The sequence below is a fragment of the Heptranchias perlo genome, chromosome 2, assembly GCF_035084215.1.
Source record: "Heptranchias perlo isolate sHepPer1 chromosome 2, sHepPer1.hap1, whole genome shotgun sequence".
Lineage (NCBI taxonomy): Eukaryota > Metazoa > Chordata > Chondrichthyes > Hexanchiformes > Hexanchidae > Heptranchias > Heptranchias perlo.
In genome coordinates this window covers 135594693-135613387 of record NC_090326.1, presented here as the reverse complement: position 1 = coordinate 135613387, position 18695 = coordinate 135594693, and the positions used below count along the sequence as shown (strand labels likewise).

General features: G+C 42.2%; 1 protein-coding gene across 1 annotated transcript in view; it reads right to left on the bottom strand.

Annotated features, from left to right (window-relative positions):
* The window catches only part of mtpap (mitochondrial poly(A) polymerase), a 65967-nt gene extending 55981 nt beyond the window's left edge, over positions 1-9986 (bottom strand). The window contains exons 1-2 of the mRNA XM_068007270.1: positions 9838-9986; positions 2522-2694 (exon numbers count right to left, since the gene is read on the bottom strand). Of these exons, the coding sequence (XP_067863371.1) occupies positions 2522-2694; positions 9838-9967 (303 nt within the window). The 5' untranslated portion in view covers positions 9968-9986. The remainder of the gene's footprint in view (positions 1-2521; positions 2695-9837) is intronic.
* Positions 9987-18695: the final 8709 nt, after the last annotated feature.

The window sequence follows — 18695 nt, the reverse complement described above, 5'->3', positions numbered from 1 at the left end:
AGACCAGTTAGCCTAACATCAGTAGTGGGAAAAATGCTAAGAGTCTATTATAAAGGATGTGCTAACAGAACACTTGGAAGGCATTAATGGGATTGGACAAAGTCAGCAAGGGTTTATGAAAGGGAAATCATGCTTAACAAATCTACTGGAGTTTTTGAGGAGGTAACTAGTAGAATAGTTAGGGGCGAACCAGTGGTGTACTTGGATTTTCAGAAGGCTTTTGATAAGGTCCCACACAAGAGGTTAGTGTGCAAAATTAAAGCACATGGGATTGGGGGATATACTGGCATGGATTGAGAATTGGTTGACAGGCAGGAAACAGAGAGTAGGAATAAACGAGTCTTTTTCCGGGTGGCAGGCAGACTAGTGGGGTACCACAGTGATCAGTGCTTGGGCCCCAGCTATTCACAATATATATCAATGATTTGGATGAGGAACGGAATGTAACATTTCCAAGTTTGCAGACGACACAAAGCTGGAGTGGATGTGAGCTGTGAGGAGGATGCAAAGAGGCTCCAATGTGATTTAGACAAGTTGGGTGAGTGGGCAAGAACATGGCAGATGCAGTATAACGTGGATAAATGTGAGGTTATCCACTTTGGTTGTAAAAACAGAAAGACAAATTATTATCTGAATGGTGATAGATTGGGAAAAGGGGAGGTACAACGAGACCTGGGTGTCCTTGTACACCAGTCGCTGGAAACAAGCATTCAGGTGCAGCAAGCAGTTAGGAAGGCAAATGGTATGTTGGCCTTCATTGCAAGAGGATTTGAGTACAGGAGCAGGGATGTCTTACTGCAGTTGTACAGGGCTTTGGTGAGACCACATCTGGAGTATTGTGTGCAGTTTTGGTCTCCTTATCCGAGGAAGGATGTCCTTGCCTTGGAGGGAGTGCAATGAAGGTTTACCAGGGATTCCTGGGATGGCAGGACTGATGTATGAGGAGAGATTGGATCAACTAGGCCTGGATTCACTAGAGTTTAGAAGAATGAGAGGTGATCTCATCGAAACATACAAAATTCTAACAGGACTACTAACAGACTAGATGCAGGGAGGAGGTTCCCGATGGCTGGGGAGTCCAGGACCAGGGGTCACAGTCTCAGGATACAGGGTATGCCATTTAGAACCGAGATGAGGAGGAATTTCTTCACTCAGCGGGTGGTGAACCTGTGGAATTCTCTACCACAGAAGGCAGTGGAGGCCAAGTCATTAGATGTATTCAAGGAGATAGATATGTTTCTTAATGCTAAAGGGATCAAGGGATATGGGGAAAAAGCGGGAACAGGGTACTGAGTTAGACGATCAGCCATGATCATTTTGAATGGCGGAGCAGGTCAGAAGGGCCTATTCTTGCTCCCATCTTCTATGTTTCAGAGATAAACCTTAGTTGACCAACATAATACATTTTTTATATATATATATTTATTTATTAATTTATAGACACGTACACAGACGAAATGCAATGCTCCCAATAAGCTTGGGGAATCTTCTGGTTTGTATCACCCAGTACCAAGCCACACAGTACATTTACCCAATGTCTTATTAGAGAAGCCAACTGCACCAGTTTTTAATGTAACCATGTTTGCACTGCAATTAAAATGACGACAGTTAAGAATGCAGTTGCAAGCCCCAACATTCACAATAAATTTATCTCTAAGGAAAAATATACAGATTTAGTTACAAACCCAATCCTTCTTAAAATTGATTTTTCCAGATTTTATGATTATGATGAAAGGTATCAGCCATACCCTGATACAAAACTACTGAAATAACCCACAATGTTGCTTATTTTAGTGCAAATGGGATTTGTGGCTTTCTGCCTTGATGTTGGCGTCTTTGTTGAACTGCATTGTTTACATGGGTTTTTGTAAGAATTCATAGATGCAACTGTTTAAATATTGAGATGAAAAGAAAAGCTGTGAATTCTGGAGAAAATGCAGGCCTATCAGCATCAGTAAAGAGAAAAGAGAAGTTAATGTTTCAGTGTAACTGGTTCTGATGAAGGCCCTCTACCCAAAATGTTAACCTATCTTTTCAGATCCTGATGGACCTGCTGCATAACTCGATCATTTTCTGTTTTCTTTTCTAATTATATAGGTTTTAATATTCCAGCTTACAAAAGAACTGTGTTTCTATCAAAGACACGAGCAAAAACATGCAGCTGTTTCGGTCCAACTTACTGAGGTCACCAACTCCAACAGGATTTGAAGAAGCTCTGAATATAAGTAAGTCACTAGGAATGTATATAACCTCTACAAATGAAAACTGTACATATTATAATCAATAGGAGGTAGGCTGGATTTAAAGGCAGTCACATGATCTCGAGGCTCATGATGTGCATGAACTACTTAAGTTCTGCTCTTACAAAATTGAGGCACATATGAATGTCGAACCATGTCATTACCCTCATGTCTCGCCATTATTCTATCTATGCAGTCAAATAAGCATTTTACTAAACCTATATACACGGATTCATACTGGTGAAAGGCTCAACATTCAGTCTTTGTTCTGCAACACTTACAAAAGTTTCATAGAAGAAATAATTACTGATCGTTCCATGGCTTGATAAGTATTTGTAGAATTTCTTTTCACTGATATTAGGAGGACAGCTAATCAAAATGGTCCGTTCTGCTTGTTCATGCCTTTCTGCTTGCAATGCAGAACACGTCTTTACAGTAGTTTTCTCAGACAAATCTGAAAATATAAAGTTGGTAAGTGCTCAAAAATGAAATGAGGTACACTTTTAACAATAGTCTTTTTGATGGATGTTAAAAAAGCAGAAAGAGGCTAAGATAGGGGTTAAATTGCACTTTGCAATATTAGCATACAAACACATTCATACAAGATTCCTTTCTTTGCCAATTTAAGGTGTGCCCTTACCTGTTTAAAATGGCAGCCAGAGAAATTAGATGGGAACATGTTTGTTTACACAGCTCCTTTCTTACCGCTCAGTAGCAACTGTTTAAAAAGCTTACCACAACGGGTAAACAAAAGGAGTCACTGGTTCCGTTTCATTTACACAGCACAGCTGCTATTTAGTTAGGTTTGCTTACAAAGGGCTTTAAAAAGCCAATTTAAGGACAATATTTAATTTTTAACACTGAATTTTTCTCACCTTCAATGCTGCTGAAAACTGATTACTTTTAGATGTTTCTGACTACTATCGTGAATCTTCACTGAGTGAAAATGGGTAACGGTGCAGATTGAAACATCCTCAAATAATTAGGCTTCAACTGTGATGACAGAGATTTGAAAGCATAAGTAACACACAGAATACAAGGGATTTACCATGTATGAGATTAATGATCACTCCCACAATCAGAAATCATTACATTATGTTACACTGCAGAAGTGTACGCACTTGTTGAAGATTTCAGACCTGAAGGCGATGTTTACTGTAACTATTCCCAGAATAAACCACTTTATCTTAAACGTCTTTTAACTCATTTTTAAATTTAGATCACCCCTCCCTCATCCATCCTTTTAGCTTCCCCGACAACAACCTTTCCCATTTCAACGTGAAAAGCAGAACATTCTCCGACAGACATATCATCAACACAGCTCAAATGCCAGCCAACCGAAGCAAGCCCCAGGATGGGAAGGTCGTTTAATGCTCCACTGAACAAGTCTGCAAACAGACAGATCTTACCCGATGAGAAAAGACCAGTTTAAATGTTAGTCTAGGTTAGGACTGGCAGTCCTCCTTATTGTACTATTTTTTTAAAATTGTAATTACAGTAGCACTAAATAAGAAAAGGAAAGAATATTGAACGTAAACAACGAAGAAACATAAATAGCGAATGTAACTCCTCTATTCAAGAAAGGAGGGACACAGAAAGCAGGAAACTACAGGCCAGTTAGCTTAACATCTGTCATAGGGAAAATGCTAGAATCTATTATTAAGGAGGTTGTAGCAGGGCACTTAAAAAATCTCAATGCAATCAGGCAGAGTCAACACGGCTTTGTGAAAGGGAAATCGTGTTTGACTAATTTATTAGAGTTCTTTCAGGAAGTAACAAGCAACGTGGATAAAGGGGATCCTGTGGATTTGTGTACTTGGATTTCCAGAAGGCTTTTGACAAGGTGCCACATTAAAGGCTACTACACAAAATAAGAGCTCATGGTGTAGGGGGGTAACATATTAGCATGGATAAAGGATTGGTTAGCTAACAGGAAACAGAGAGTAGGCATAAATGGGTTTTTTTTCAGGTTGGCAAGATGTAACGAGTGGAGTGCCACAGGAATCAGTGCTTGGGCCTCAACTATTTACAATCTGTATCAATGACTTGGATAAAGGGACCGAATATATGGTTGCTAAACTTGCTGATGACACAAAGGTAGGTAGGAAAGTAAGTTGTGAAGAGGACAGAAGGAGTCTGCAAAGGGATATGGAGATTAAGTGAGTGGGCAAAAATTTGGCAGATGGAGTATAATGTGGGAAAATGTGAACTTGTTCACTTTGGCAGGAGGAATGGAAAAGCAGTATATTATTTAAATGGAGAGAGATTGCAGAATTCTGAGGTACAGAGGGATCTGGGTGTCCCAGTACATGAAATCACAAAAAGTTAGTATGCAGGTACAGCAAGTGATTAGGAAGGCAAATGGAATGTTGTCATTTATTGCAAGGAGAATGGAATATAAAAGTAGAGATGTTTTGCTACAGTTGTACAGGGCATTGGTGAGACCACAGCTAGAATACTGTGTGCAGTTTTGGTCTCCTTATTTAAGAAAGGACATAATTGCTTTAGAGGCGGTTCAGAGAAGGTTAACTCAACTGATTCCTGGGATGAGGGGGTTATCTTATGAGGAAAGGTTGGACAAGTTAGGCCTGTATACACTGGAGTTTAGGAGAATGAGAGGTGATCTTATTGAAACATATAAGATCCTGAGGGGACTAGAAGGGGTAGATGCTGAGAGGATGTTTCCCCTTGTGAGAGAGACTAGAACTAGGGGCCACAATTTAAAAATAAGGGGTCTCCCATTTAAGACAGAGATGAGGAGAATTTTTTTCTCTCAGATGGTCATGAGTCTGTGGAAATCCCTTCCCCAGAGAGCGGTGGAGGCAGGGTCATTGAATATTTTTAAGGCTGAGTTAGATAAATTCCTGATTAACAAGGGAGTCAAAGGTTATAGTAGGTAGACGGGAAAGTAGAGTTGAGGTCACAATCGGATCAGCCATGATCTTATCAAATGGCAGAGCAGGGTCGAGGGGCCTACTCCTGCTCTTAATTCTTATGTATGTAGCATTATGAAAGCTTGGGTGGAATTTAAATTTAGGAGTTACTGGCTGAACAGTTTTACCTCTGTGATCAGTTGGTGATCTAAATTTAAAAATCAGTTAAAAAGATGTTTAAGGTAAAGTGATTTAATCTGGGAATAATTACTGAAAACATCAACGTCAATTCTGAAATCTTCAACAAGTGCATACAGGTATGTTACTCTTGGTCAGTGTAACACAACAGAATGATGTCCAACTGTGAGAGAGATATTTGGGCAGTCTCAATCCAGTTTCTTATGAGCATGTGCCCATATCACAAAGTTTGCACCAAAAACAATTGCACTCAAAACCTTTACAAGGATAGCTTATGTTCAAAATTGAAATATCATAGCGGTACAGTGGGGTACAAGGCATATTTTTGCAATTCCATGACCCAAGAAAGTAGGCACCTGAAATTGAAAACTGTTCCATTCTCCAGTACTAACATGATTGACCTTGGGGATTAAAAAAAAGCACCTAAATAGTTATCTTTTGAAGATGCCATGTAGTTATGGTAGAATAAAATCTTGAACAGCAGATTACTAACAGAAATCCCTTCATAAATCAAAAGCTATGCAAAAGATGTAAACTTTTCCAACAAAATAGAATGTAGAAAACAGTTGAATACAAGTCAGAGGAGGTTGAGGGTGTGATCAAACTGTACAATGCAGCTCCTTTGGTGGCACAGCCTTCAGCTGACCCAGCCTAATTCTCTGAAACTCCCTCCCTAAACCTCTTCAACTTCCCACCTTTAAAACCTTTGTTCAACTGTGCTTTTGGCCATCTTCTAACTCTATTACTGCTCAGGGACTGCTCTGCCATATGCAAAGTGCATATTACATGAAAGGGGCTACAAAAATGCAAGTTGTTGTTAAAGATCCCTCAGTTCATGGCAGTGTTTGGAGAAGAACATAGTTTTCCCACTAGCTTGGCTATTGTTCCTCCTTCAACTACCACTGGAAAAAGACCAACCATTCATTGCAAATAGAATCATAGAATTATAGAAAATTTACAGCACAGAAGGAGGCCATTTGGCCCATTGTGTCCACGCTGGCTGAGAAACGAGCCACCCAGCCGAATCCCACTTTCCCGCATTTGGTCCATAGCCCTGCAGGTCACGGCTCTTCAGGTGCACATCCAGGTTTTTTTTTAATGAGTTGAGGGTTTCTGCCTCTACCACCCTCTCAGGCAGTGAGTTCCAGACCCCCACCACTCTCTGGGTGAGAACATTTTTCCTCATTTCTGCTCTAATCCTTCTACCAATCACTTTAAATCTATGCCTCCTGGTTATTGACCCCTCCGCTAAGGGAAATAGATCTTTCCTATCCACTCTATCTCGGCCCCTCATAATTTTGTACACCTCAATCAAATCACCCCTCAGCCTCCTCTGTTCCAAAGAAAACAACCCCAGCCTATCCAATCTGTCATCATAGCTAAAATTCTCCAGTCCTGGCAACATCCTCATAAATCTCCACTGCACTCTCTCTAGTGCAATTACATCCTTCTTGTAATGTGGTGACCAGAACTGTACGCAGTACTCAAGCTGTGGTCTAACTAGCATTTTAAACAGTTCCAGCATAACATCCCTGCTTTTATATTCTATGCCTCGGCTAATATAGGAAAGCATTCCATGTGCCTTCTTAACCACCTTATCTACCTGTCCTGCTACCTACAGGGATCTGTGGACATACATTCCAAGGTCCCTCACTTCAGTCTGGGAGATATTCCTGGTGCATTTGCTGAGATAAAAGTAACTGCACTTCAAAAGCATTACATTGTGTGAAGCACTGAGATGTTTAGAGGTGATTAGGCAAGAACTAATTAATCACAAAATGTAATACTCACTCCTAGTCATTTATAATAATTCACCATTTTAATGTCTATATTTATGGCCTCTAATTTTAGGACTAAACCTAATGATTACAACCAAAATATTAATTCAAAAAATTGGGGTTAAACCTGGTAAACCCAGAAGCATCACTGTTGCATGCTGCAATTCTGGTGTGATGTGTTCATCCACTTCTATATCTATATTAAGTCCCATTAATCCTTTCTCCTTCCTGTTACTATTTTTGTTGCTATGGCTACGTCTTAACATAAACCAAAACTTGACTTCCCTTCATGTTATACATTCTGTATTTAAGTATGGTAACAGTGTTTCGATGTGTCTCAGAATATGACCATTCCAACAACATTCATTTGTCTATTGTGTTAAACGTAAAAAACAGCCCAAAGTGCTTCATGGAGAGGTAATCAAAAAAAATGACCACTGAGCCAAAGGGGGAGGCAATATTAAAGAGGCAACCAAGTTCCTCAAACCCATTTCAGACCCCCCCCCCCCCCCCCCCCCAGGTATCAACGTGTCATCACAGGTGTATTATGGAATTATACAGCAGAGAAGGCCATTCAGCCCATCGTGCCTGTGCACGCTCTTTGAAAGAACTATCCAATTAGACCCACTCTTCCGCTCTTTCCCAGTAGCCCTGCAATTTTTTCCTTTTCACGTATATATCCAATTCCTTTTTGAAAATTACTTTTGAATCTGCTTCCACCTCCCTTAACCTTCTCTGTTCTAAGGAGAACAACCCCAGATTCTCCAATCTCTCCACATAACTGAAATTGGTGCAAGAGGACTGGAGAATTGCAAATGTTACACCCAAAAAAGGATGTAAGGATAAGCCCAGCAACCAGAGGCCAGTCAGTTTAACCACAGTGGTGGGGAAACTTTTAGAAACAATAATCCGGGACAGATTAACAGTCACTTGGACGAGGGTGGATTGATTAGGGAAAGCCAGCACGGATTTGTTAAAGGCAAATCGTGTTTAACTAACCTGATAGATTTTTTGATGAGGTAACAGAGAGGGTAGATGAGGGCAACGCAGTTGATGTGCTATATATGGACTTTCAAAAGGCGTTTGATAAAGTGCCGCACGATAGGCTTATCATCAAGATTGCGGCCCATGGAATAAAGGGAGCAGTAGCAACATGGATGCAGAATTGGCTAAGGAACAAGAAACAGAAAGTAGTGGTGAACAGTTGTTTTTCGGACTGGAGGGAGGTGTACAGTGGTGTTCCCCAAGGTCAGTGCTGGTACCACTGCTTTTCTTGATATATATTAATGACTTGGACTTGGGTGTACAGGGCACAATTTCAAAATTTGCAGATGACATAAAACTTGGAAGGGTAATAAACAGTGAGGAGGATAGTGATAGACTTCAAGAGGCATGGGCGGACACATGGCAGATGAAATTTAACGCAGAAAAATGCGAAGTGATACATTTCGGTAGGAAGAACGAGGAGAGGCAAATATAAACTAGAGGGCACAACTCTAAAAGGGGTACAGAAACAGAGAGATCTGGGGGCATATGTGCGCAAATCATTGAGAAAGTGGTTAACAAAGCATATGGGATCCTGGGCTCTATAAATAGAGGCATAGAGTACAAAAGTATGGAAGTCATGATGAACCTTGATAAAACACTGGTTTGGCCACTACTGGAGTATTGTGTCCAGTTCTGGGCAACACACTTTAGGAAAGATGTGAAGGCCTTAGAGAGGGTGCAGAGGAGATTTACTAGAATGATTCCAGGGGTGAGGGACTTTAATTACGTGGATAGACTGGAGAAGATGGGGTCGTTCTCCTTGGACCAGAGACGGCTGTGAGGAGATTTGATAGAGGTATTCAAAATCATGAAGGGTCTAGACAGAGTAAATAGAGAGAAACTGTTTCCATTGGCGGAAGGGTCAAGATCCAGAGGACATAGATTTAAGGCGATTGGCAAAAGAACCAAAGGTGACATGAGGAAAAACTTTTTTACACATTGAGTGGTTAGGATCTGGAATGCACTGACTGAGGGGGTGATAGAGGCAGATTCAATCATGGCCTTCAAAAGGAAACTGGATAAGTACTTGTAAGGAAAAAATTTGCAGAGCTACCGGCGGGGGAGTGGGACTCGCTGGATTGCTCTTGCATAGAGCCGGCACAGACTCAATGAGCCGAATGGCCTCCTTCCATGCTGTAACCTTTCTATGATTCTATGAAATCCCTAAGCACTGGCTCCATTCTAGTAAATCTCTTCTGCACTCTCTCTAAGGCCTTGCCATCCTTCCTAAGGTGTGGTGCCCAGAATTGGATACAATACGCCAGCCTAACCAGTGATTTGAAATCCATTCATGGGAATTGTGTTTATTTTCAAGAGTGAGGTACATCAAAGTAGATCAAATTAAACTAAAGTGTACGGAGGCTATTCCCAGCGACTGAAACTTACCCCGACCTTTTCTACCTTTATATTTAACACTGGCACAAACTACACTCGCTTCACTTCATTGTGTTGCTGCTGTGTTGTGCCCCCTCCCCGGCTATTGAAAGAACTGAACCCGATCCCACGCCCGTGTGGCTCTGAGATACACAACGACAGGGAACAGTTTTAAGCCAGAAAGAGCGGGTCTTGGCTGATCCGCCCACACCCGACACATCAACCCAGGCCCCGGGCTCACAGTGACCCGCTACCCCGAGGATCGGGCCCCGAGGATCGGGCCCCGGGAACCGTCTTCCACCACCCCTCCCTGAGATTAGCCGTTACCTGTCTCCTCGCTGCCGTCGAGGACCGGCGCTGTCTCAACCGAGCTTCCGGCGTTCCTCCTGTGAGACCCGGTGAGCCGCAGGCGCCGAATCGCGGCCTCGAATCTCCGCAACCAGATGGAGGACGCCATCTCGACCAGCCCCTTCGCGCCTGCGCACAATCTGTACGGACCGCAGCAGCTGTCAAACGTCTGGCGCGGGCTGAGCGCTCTCCTCATCAAAACAAGTCGTCCAAGAATAAGACCATGTAAAGGCAAGGGAACAAATTTCAAAGGGATGAACGTGGACATACAATAACTTGCATTTATGTAGGATCTTTAACACAATAAACATCCCAAGGCGCTTCACAGATAGTTATATGGAAAACAAATGTAGAACAAAGAGATTAGGAAGGGAGGCCAAAGCATAGCGAAAGGGATAGGTTTTCAGGTGGTTTTCAGAGGAAAGACAGAGGTGAAGGGGATTCCAGAGAGTGGGATCCAGGCAGCTGTGGGTTCTAGCGCCCATGGTGGAGCAGAGAATTCGGGGTGAGTGTGGTATAAGCTGGAAGAGAGTATGGAGATGGGGACCGTTAAGGCCATGGAAAACGGTTGCCAACCCTCCAGGATTGTCCTAGAGTCTCCAGGAATTTAACGTTAATTTCCAGGACTATGTTGCGAGCAACCCAGGAGAAACAGCATAGGGGCGCAAATTGTTTTTTGTGTTTTTATCATTTTCTTTGAACACTAATGTTTATTAATTATGAAAATATTGGAGATGGGTGAAAAAAAGCTGTTTAACTGGGCAGGGTGGTTGGAGGCAGGAGGTCATGTGATGAAACCTCCAGGAATACATTCAACCAGAGTTGGCAACCCCACCACTGAAGGATTTAAAGATGAGGGCAAGGATTTTAAACTCGGGGTCAAACAGTGTGGTTCAGCTTGTCAAAGTGGCCAGGGAGTGAAGTTTGTGGCAGGAGCTGACGACAATGACAATGAAATTTGCCTAATTCTGAGCTACAGGAAGTTAAGAATTATACAAGGCTGATGTCGGAAATCTGTCTAACAGCAAAGAAGCAGTCAAGAGATTGAGAGAGATAGTGGACAGGCAGAGCTGGGTATTATTGGACTACAAATGGAAACTGAACCCTTGTCTGTGGATGATGTCGGTGAGGAGCAGCATGTAGATCAAGAGGAGGAGGAGGCGGCCAAGGATATATCCCTGGAGGATTTCAGAGGTGATGTTACAGAGGTGGGAAGAGAGGAGCGGTTAAGAAATTTGACCGCGCCAGAGGGATCGTGGCACGGGATTTGGAAATTTGAGAGTGAAGTTTTAAGGGCCCTGGGAGAGAGTTTTTGTGATGGGTGGATGGTGAAAGTAGTGGGATTGTAGAAGGCTAGGAAATTTGGTACGGCTGATAAGGTAGTGTTCAGAGACAGCCTTGTCAGAGGTTGAGACCATGGGCGCAGATAGGTTACAAGATAAGTCAGTTACATAGAATTACATAGAATGTACAGCACAGATACAGGCCATTCGGCCCAACAAGTCTACGGCCAGGTCTACGCTCCACACAAGCCTCTTCCCTCCCTACTTCATCTAAACCTATCACCATATACTTCTAATCCTTTCTCCCTCGTGTTTATCTAGCTTCCCCTTAAATGCATCTATGTTAATCGTCTCAACTACTCCTTGTGGTAGCGAGTTCCACATTCTAACCACTCTCTGGGTAAAGAAGTTTCTCCTGAATTCCCTATTGGATTTATTAGTGACTATCTTATATTTATGGCCCCTAGTTCTGGTCTCCCCCGCAAGTGTAATCATCTTCTCTACGTCTACCCTACCAAACCCTTTCTTAATCTTTAAAAGACCTCTATCAGGTCACCCCTCAGTCTTTTTTCTAAAGAAAAGAGCCCCAGCCTGTTCAATCTTTCCTGATAGGTATAACCTCTCAGTTCTGGTACCATCCTAGTAAATCTTTTTTGCACCTTCTCCAGTGCCTCTATATCCTTTTTATAATATGGAGATCAGAACTGTTCACAGTATTCCAGGTATAGTCTAACCAAGGTTCTATACAAGCTTAGCATAACTTCACTGGTTTTCAATTCTATCCCTTTAGAAATGCACCCCAGTGCTTGGTTTCCTTTTTAATGGCCTTATTAACCTGCGTCGCTACTTTTAGTGATTTGTGTATCTGTATCCCCAGGCCCCTCTGCTCCTCCACCACATTTAGACTATTATCCAAGCAATATGTGGCCCCCTTATTCTTCCTACCAAAATGTAATACTTCACACATATCTATATTGAAATTCATTTGCCAATTACACGCCCATTCTGCAAGTTTATTAATGTCTTCCTGTATTTTGTCGCAGTCCTCCTCAGTACTGAAGAGGTGACTAAAGTAGTGGACAGGGGAATGTCAATGGATGTTATTTATATGGACTTCCAGAAGGCATTTGATAAGGTCCCACATAAGAGACTGTTAGCTAAGGTAGAAGCCCATGGAATCGAGGGAAAAGTACGGACTTGGTTAGGAAATTGGCTGAGCGAAAGGCGACAGAGAGTAGGGATAATGGGAAGGTACTCACATTGGCAGGATGTGACTAGTGGAGTCCCGCAGGGATCTGTCTTGGGGCCTCAATTATTCACTATATTTATTAACGACTTAGATGAAGGCATTGAAAGTCTCATATCTAAGTTTGCCGATGACACAAAGATTGGTGGCATTGTAAGCAGTGTAGATGAAAACATAAAATTACAAAGAGATATTGATAGATTAGGTGAATGGGCAAAACTGTGGCAAATGGAATTCAATGTACACAAATGTGAGGTCATCCACTTTGGATCAAAAAAGGATAGAACAGGGTACTTTCTAAATGGTAAAAAGTTAAAAACAGTGGATGTCCAAAGGGACTTAGGGGTTCAGGTACATAGATCATTGAAGTGTCATGAACAGGTGCAGAAAATAATCAAAAAGGCAAATGGAATATTGGCTTTTATATCTAGAGGACTAGAGTACAAGGGGGCAGAAGTTATGCTGCAGCTATACAAAACCCTGGTTAGACCGCACCTGGAGTACTGTGAGCAGTTCTGAGCACCGCACCTTCGGAAGGACATATTGGCCTTGGAGGGAGTGCAGCGTAGGTTTACTGGAATGATACCCGGACTTCAAGGGTTAAGTTACGAGGAGAGATTACACAAATTGGGTTTGTATTCGCTGGAGTTTAGAAGGTTAAGGGGTGATCTGATCAAAGTTTATAAGATATTAAGGGGAACAGATAGGGTGGATAGAGAGAAACTATTTCTGCTGGTTGGGGATTTTAGGAATAGGGGGCACAGTCTAAAAATTAGAGCCAGACCTTTCAGGAGCGAGATTAGAAAACATTTCTACACACAAAGGGTTGTAGAAGTTTGGAACTCTCTTCCGCAAACGGCAATTGATAGTAGTTCAATTGCTCAATTTAAATCTGAGATAGATAGCTTTTTGGCAACCAAAGATATTAAGGGATATGGGCCAAAGGCAGGTAAATGGAGTTAGATCACAGATCAGCCATGATCTTATCAAATGGCAGAGCAGGCACGAGGGGCTGAATGGCCTACTCCTGTTCCTATGTATTAACTATATCCCCCAATTTGGTGTCGTCCACAAATTTTGAAGTTGCACATCCGATTCCCAAGTCCAAATCGTTTATATAAATGGGGGAACAACAGTGGCCCCAGCACCATCCTTGTGGAACACCACTTCCCACCTTGTGCCAGTCTGAGTAACTACCTTTAACCCCTACTCTGTTTTTTGTTTTGTATCCAGCTTGCTATCCATTCTGCAGGTGCTCCACATGCTCTGACCTTAGCCATGAGTCTATCGAAAGCCTTATGAAAATCCAAATATATTACATCTACTACATTACCCTTGTCTACCATTTCTGTTACTTCTTCAAAGAATTCAATAAGGTTGGTCAATCATGACCTTCCCTTTTGAAATCTGTGCTGACTATTCTTTATTATATTTTTGGTTTCTAGATGTTTTTCTATTACATTTTTGTGTAAGGATTCCATTATCTTTCCTACGACTGACATTAAGCTAATTGATCCCTAGACAGGTTCTATCTCCCTTTTTAAATATAGGAATCACATTCGATGTCCGCCAGTCCTCTGGCACTATTTCCTTTTCTAATTAATTTTTATATATATGTAAAAGTGCCTTTGCTATCTCTTCCCTAACTTCTTTTTAATATGTATGGATACAATCCATCCGGACCAGGGGTCTTATCCTCTCTACGTTTGATTAGTTTATCAATTATCTCCCCCCTTTCTATCTTAAATGTCTTTATATCTTTTTTGATCTTTTCTTCTAATGTCATGTCCACCATGTTAGCTTCCTTGGTAAATACTGAGGCAAAGTAATTATTTAATATTTCTGCCATTTTGCTGTCATTCCTGTGAGTTTATCGTGTGTATCCCTTAGTGGCCCTATCCCTATCCTGATTTTTCTTTTGTTATTTATGTGTCTGTAGAGTACCATTTCTTTTTATAATCCTTGATAATTTAATTTCGTAGTTTCTTTTTGCCTTCTTAATTTTTTTAAACTTCTTTCCTAACCTTTTTTTATTCCTTTTTAGCATCCTTTCCTTTGTTGTCTATGTACTTAGTGTATGCCTTTTTCTTTATTCAACCATGGTGTATCATTACTGGCTAGTTTGTTCTTGCTTTTTAGTGGGATATATTTCTCCTGGATTCTATTGATCACTGTTTTAAATGTTTCCCACTGCTTTGTTTATTTCTTTGTTTATCAGTTAATTTTTCCAGTTTATTTTCCCTAGTTCCATTCTCATCCCCTGAAAATCAGCTTTTTTTCCAATTTATTACTTTGGTCTTTGTCTCACTTATGTCCTTTTAAATCTTTATCTTGAACCTTATTATGTTGCGATCGCTATTGCCTTGATGTTCCCCACACTTACTTCTCTTATCTGTTCTGGTTCATTTCCCATTACTAGATCAAGAAGTGCTTCCTCTCTTGTTGGGCTTTTTACATACTGGGTAAGAAAGGAATCCTGCACACTGTAAAAACTCCATTCCCTGTATCCCTTTACCTACCTCTTCTTGCCAGTTTATTTGGGGATAATTAAAATCTCCCATGATTGTTATTCTATGTCCTTTACTCATTTCACATACTTGTTACATATTTCTTCCTCCACTTCCTTTCCGCTATTAGTTGGTCTGTTATATACCCCTATTAGCATGATCGATCCCTTCTTATCTTTTATTTCAATCCATAAGGATTCTGTTTCCTTCTGTTAGTTATGTCCCTTTTTTCTACTGTCATTATGTTGTCTCTGATTAGTACAGCCACTCCAACCCCCCCCCCCCCCCCCGCCTTCTTCCTTCCCTATCCTTTCTGCTTATGTTATAGCCTGCTATATTTAGTTGCCAGTCCTGTTCTTTTTGTAGCCATGTTTCAGTTATTCCCACTACATCTGGTTCCTCGATACAGATTATTGCCTCCAATTCCCCTGTTTTATTTTGGACGCTGGGCACATTGCTGTACAGGCAGTATAATTCATCTTTAATAGTTGTTCCTTTTACTTTATTTTTAAACAGTCCTTGGATACTTCTGTTTTATAACTGTATTTGTTCCTTGACCATTTATGTTATCTTTATTCCTTACTCTAGTCTGACCTTTACACTCACCTTCTGTTTCTTTTATCTTTCAGCTCTTGTTATTTCTACCAGATTCCGCCCCCCCCCCCCACCCTTGCTAGTTTAAAGCCTTATGCACCGCCCCATTTATCCTTTCCATTAGGACTCTGGTCCCATTCCGGTTCAGGTGGAGCCCGTCCTAGTGGAACAGCTCCTTCCTGTCCCAGTACTGTTGCCAGTGTCCCATGAAATGGAACCCCTCCTTCCCACACCACTCTTTCAGCCACACATTCACCTTTCTGATCTGCCTATCCCTATGCCAATTGCATGTGGCTTGGGTAGTAAACCCCGAGATTACCACCATGAGGTCCTGCTATTTAATTTAGTTCCTAGCTTCTGATATTCCCTTAGCAGGACCTCCTCCTTGTTCTCCCTTATGTCATTGGTGCCGATATGGACCACGACAACCGGATCCTCCTCCTTCCTTTCCACGTTCCTCTCCAGTTGCTCCGAGGTGTCCTTTACCCTTGCCCTCCTGGACTCTCGGTCGCGAATGCAGAGGATGCTATCTATCCCCCTGATTATAGAATCCCCTATGACTACAACTTTTCCATTCTGATCCTCCCCGCCTTGGTCTGCCTCATGCTCCATGGTGCCACGGTTTGCATTCTGGGCATTCTCCCTACAGCCTTCATCCTTATCCTCACAAGTATCAAGTACCTCATACCTGTTGGATAGGACCAGTGTATGCGGGGCCTCCTTCTCTACCTCCCCCTCCCTTATGTGTCAGACTGTCTCTAGCTCACACTCCAGCTCAAAGACTCTGAGCCAGAGTGTCTCAAGCTAGAGGCATTTATTGCAGGTGTGGCAATCTGGGACAAACTTGCTGTCCACAAACTCCCACATATTGCAGTCCTGACACTCAGCCTGTACTGCTAGCTCTAATTTTTATTTATTTAATCAGTAGTTTATTTCGAGGACTAATAGAATCACTTGAGATCTAGATTATATTTAGTAAATGGATCTAGCTTGATTTCAAAATAGTTAGTAATTACTTAGTTTAAAAAAAATTATGTATCTTTATTTAAGTTTTAAAAGTTGATACATTAGTTTATAGTCCCTTGGTTTAAATCACTTAGCACCTCCTTCCCCCTCTGCACCTAATTCCCATACTCGCCAAATTCCCAGTTGAAAGTCCTCACTCTGTTAGCAATTCACTTCATTAGACATTCACTCTCTGTCCTTACCAACTTTTTTCCAAATTCTATACCAGACTTTCTAGCCAGTATATTGTTGATCAGCTCTTACCAAAAGACATCCGTAGCATTTTAGAGGCATAAGTAGACAAAACAAATGATGCAAGAAACTTTACAAATTTATCAAATCAAAAACCATTGAACTTACACACAAGGCCAGTCCCTCCAAAAGAATGAATTAGAGTATGGCGATGTACAATGTATTTTGATTTCAACACAGCAGGGTTGTTAAGGAGGCAGGAAGAACATGTAAAACATATAGATAAACATGAAAAATGCTGGCCATAACAGCATTAATAAAATAAAGTTTTTTAAAAATTCGTTCATGGGATGTGGGCGTCGCTGACCAGGCCAGCGTTTATTGCCCATCCCTAATTGCCCTTGAGAAGGTGGTGGTGAGCCGCCTTCTTGAACGACTGCAGTCTGTGTGGTGAAGGTTCTCCCACAGTGCTGTTAGGTAGGGAGTTCCAGGATTTTGACCCAGCGATGATGAAGAAACAGCGTTATATTTCCAAGTCGGGATGGTGTGTGACTTGGAGGGGAACGTGCAGGTGGTGTTGTTCCCATGTACCTGCTGCCCTTGTCCTTCTAGGTGGTAGAGGTTGTGGGTTTGGGAGTTGCTGTCGAAGAAGCCTTGGTGAGTTGCTGTAGTGCATCCTGTGGATGGTACACACTGCAGCCACTGTGCGCCGGTGGTGGAGGGAGTGAATGTTTAGGGTGGTGGATGGTGTCGAGCTTCTTGAGTGTTGTTGGAGCTGTACTCATCCAGGCAAGTGGAGAGTATTCCATCACAGTCCTGACTTGTGCTTTGGAGATGGTGGAAAGGCTTTGGGGAGTCAGGAGGTGAGTCACTCGCTGCAGAATACCCAGCCTCTGACCTGCTCTTGCAGCCACAGTATTTATGTGGCTGGTCCAGTTAAGTTTCTGGTCAATGGTGACCCCCAGGATGTTGTTGGTGCGGGATTCGGTGATGGTAATGCCATTGAATGTCAAAGGGAGGTGGTTAGATTCTCTCTTGTTGGAGATGGTCATTGTCTGGCACTTGTTGGTGTGAATGTTACTTGCCACTTATCAGCCCAAGCCTGGATGTTGTCCAGGTTTTGCTGCATGCGGGCACGGACTGCTTCATTATCTGAGGGGTTGTGAATGGAACTGAACACTGTGCAATCATCAGTGAACATCCCCATTTCTGACCTTATGATGGAGGGAAGGTCATTGATGAAGCAGCTGAAGATGGTTGGGCCTAGGACACTGCCCTGAGGACCTCCTGCAGCAATGTCCTGGGGCTAAGATGATTGGCCTCCAAAAACCACATCTTCCTTTGTGCTAGGTATGACTCCAGCCACTGGAGAGTTTTCCCCCTGATTTCCATTCACTTCAATTTTACTAGGGCTCCTCGGTCAAATGCTGCCTTGATGTCAAGGGCAGTTACTCTCACCTCACCTCTGGAATTCAGCACTTTTGCCCATGTTTGGACCAAGGTCGTAATGAGGTCTGGAGCCGAGTGGCCCTGGTGGAACCCAAACTGAGCATCGGTGAGCAGGTTATTGGTGAGTAAGTGCCGCTTGATAGCTCTGTCGATGACACCTTCCATCACTTTGCTGATGATTGAGAGTAGACTGATGGGGCGGTAATTGGCCGGATTGGATTTGTCCTGCTTTGTGTGGACAGGACATACCTGGGCAATTTTCCACATTGTCGAGTGGATGCCAGTGTTGTAGCTGTACTGGAACAGTTTGGCTAGAGTTACAGAAGCTATAATCAAGTTTTGATAAGACTTTGGCTTTTTACAGAGTTAGGAGTTGTTGAAGGGAAAACAAGTATTTAGTATGAAAGAAGAAACCAAGCTTCTTGGAGACAGCTTTGGTAATTGAGGAGATACGGAGGCCAAGAATGTTAATATATGAAGGACTAAGGATGAAGCCATTAGATGCAAGGCCACACATGTGAATTAATATATTTACATCTGATCTGGTAGGTCCAGCAGTTC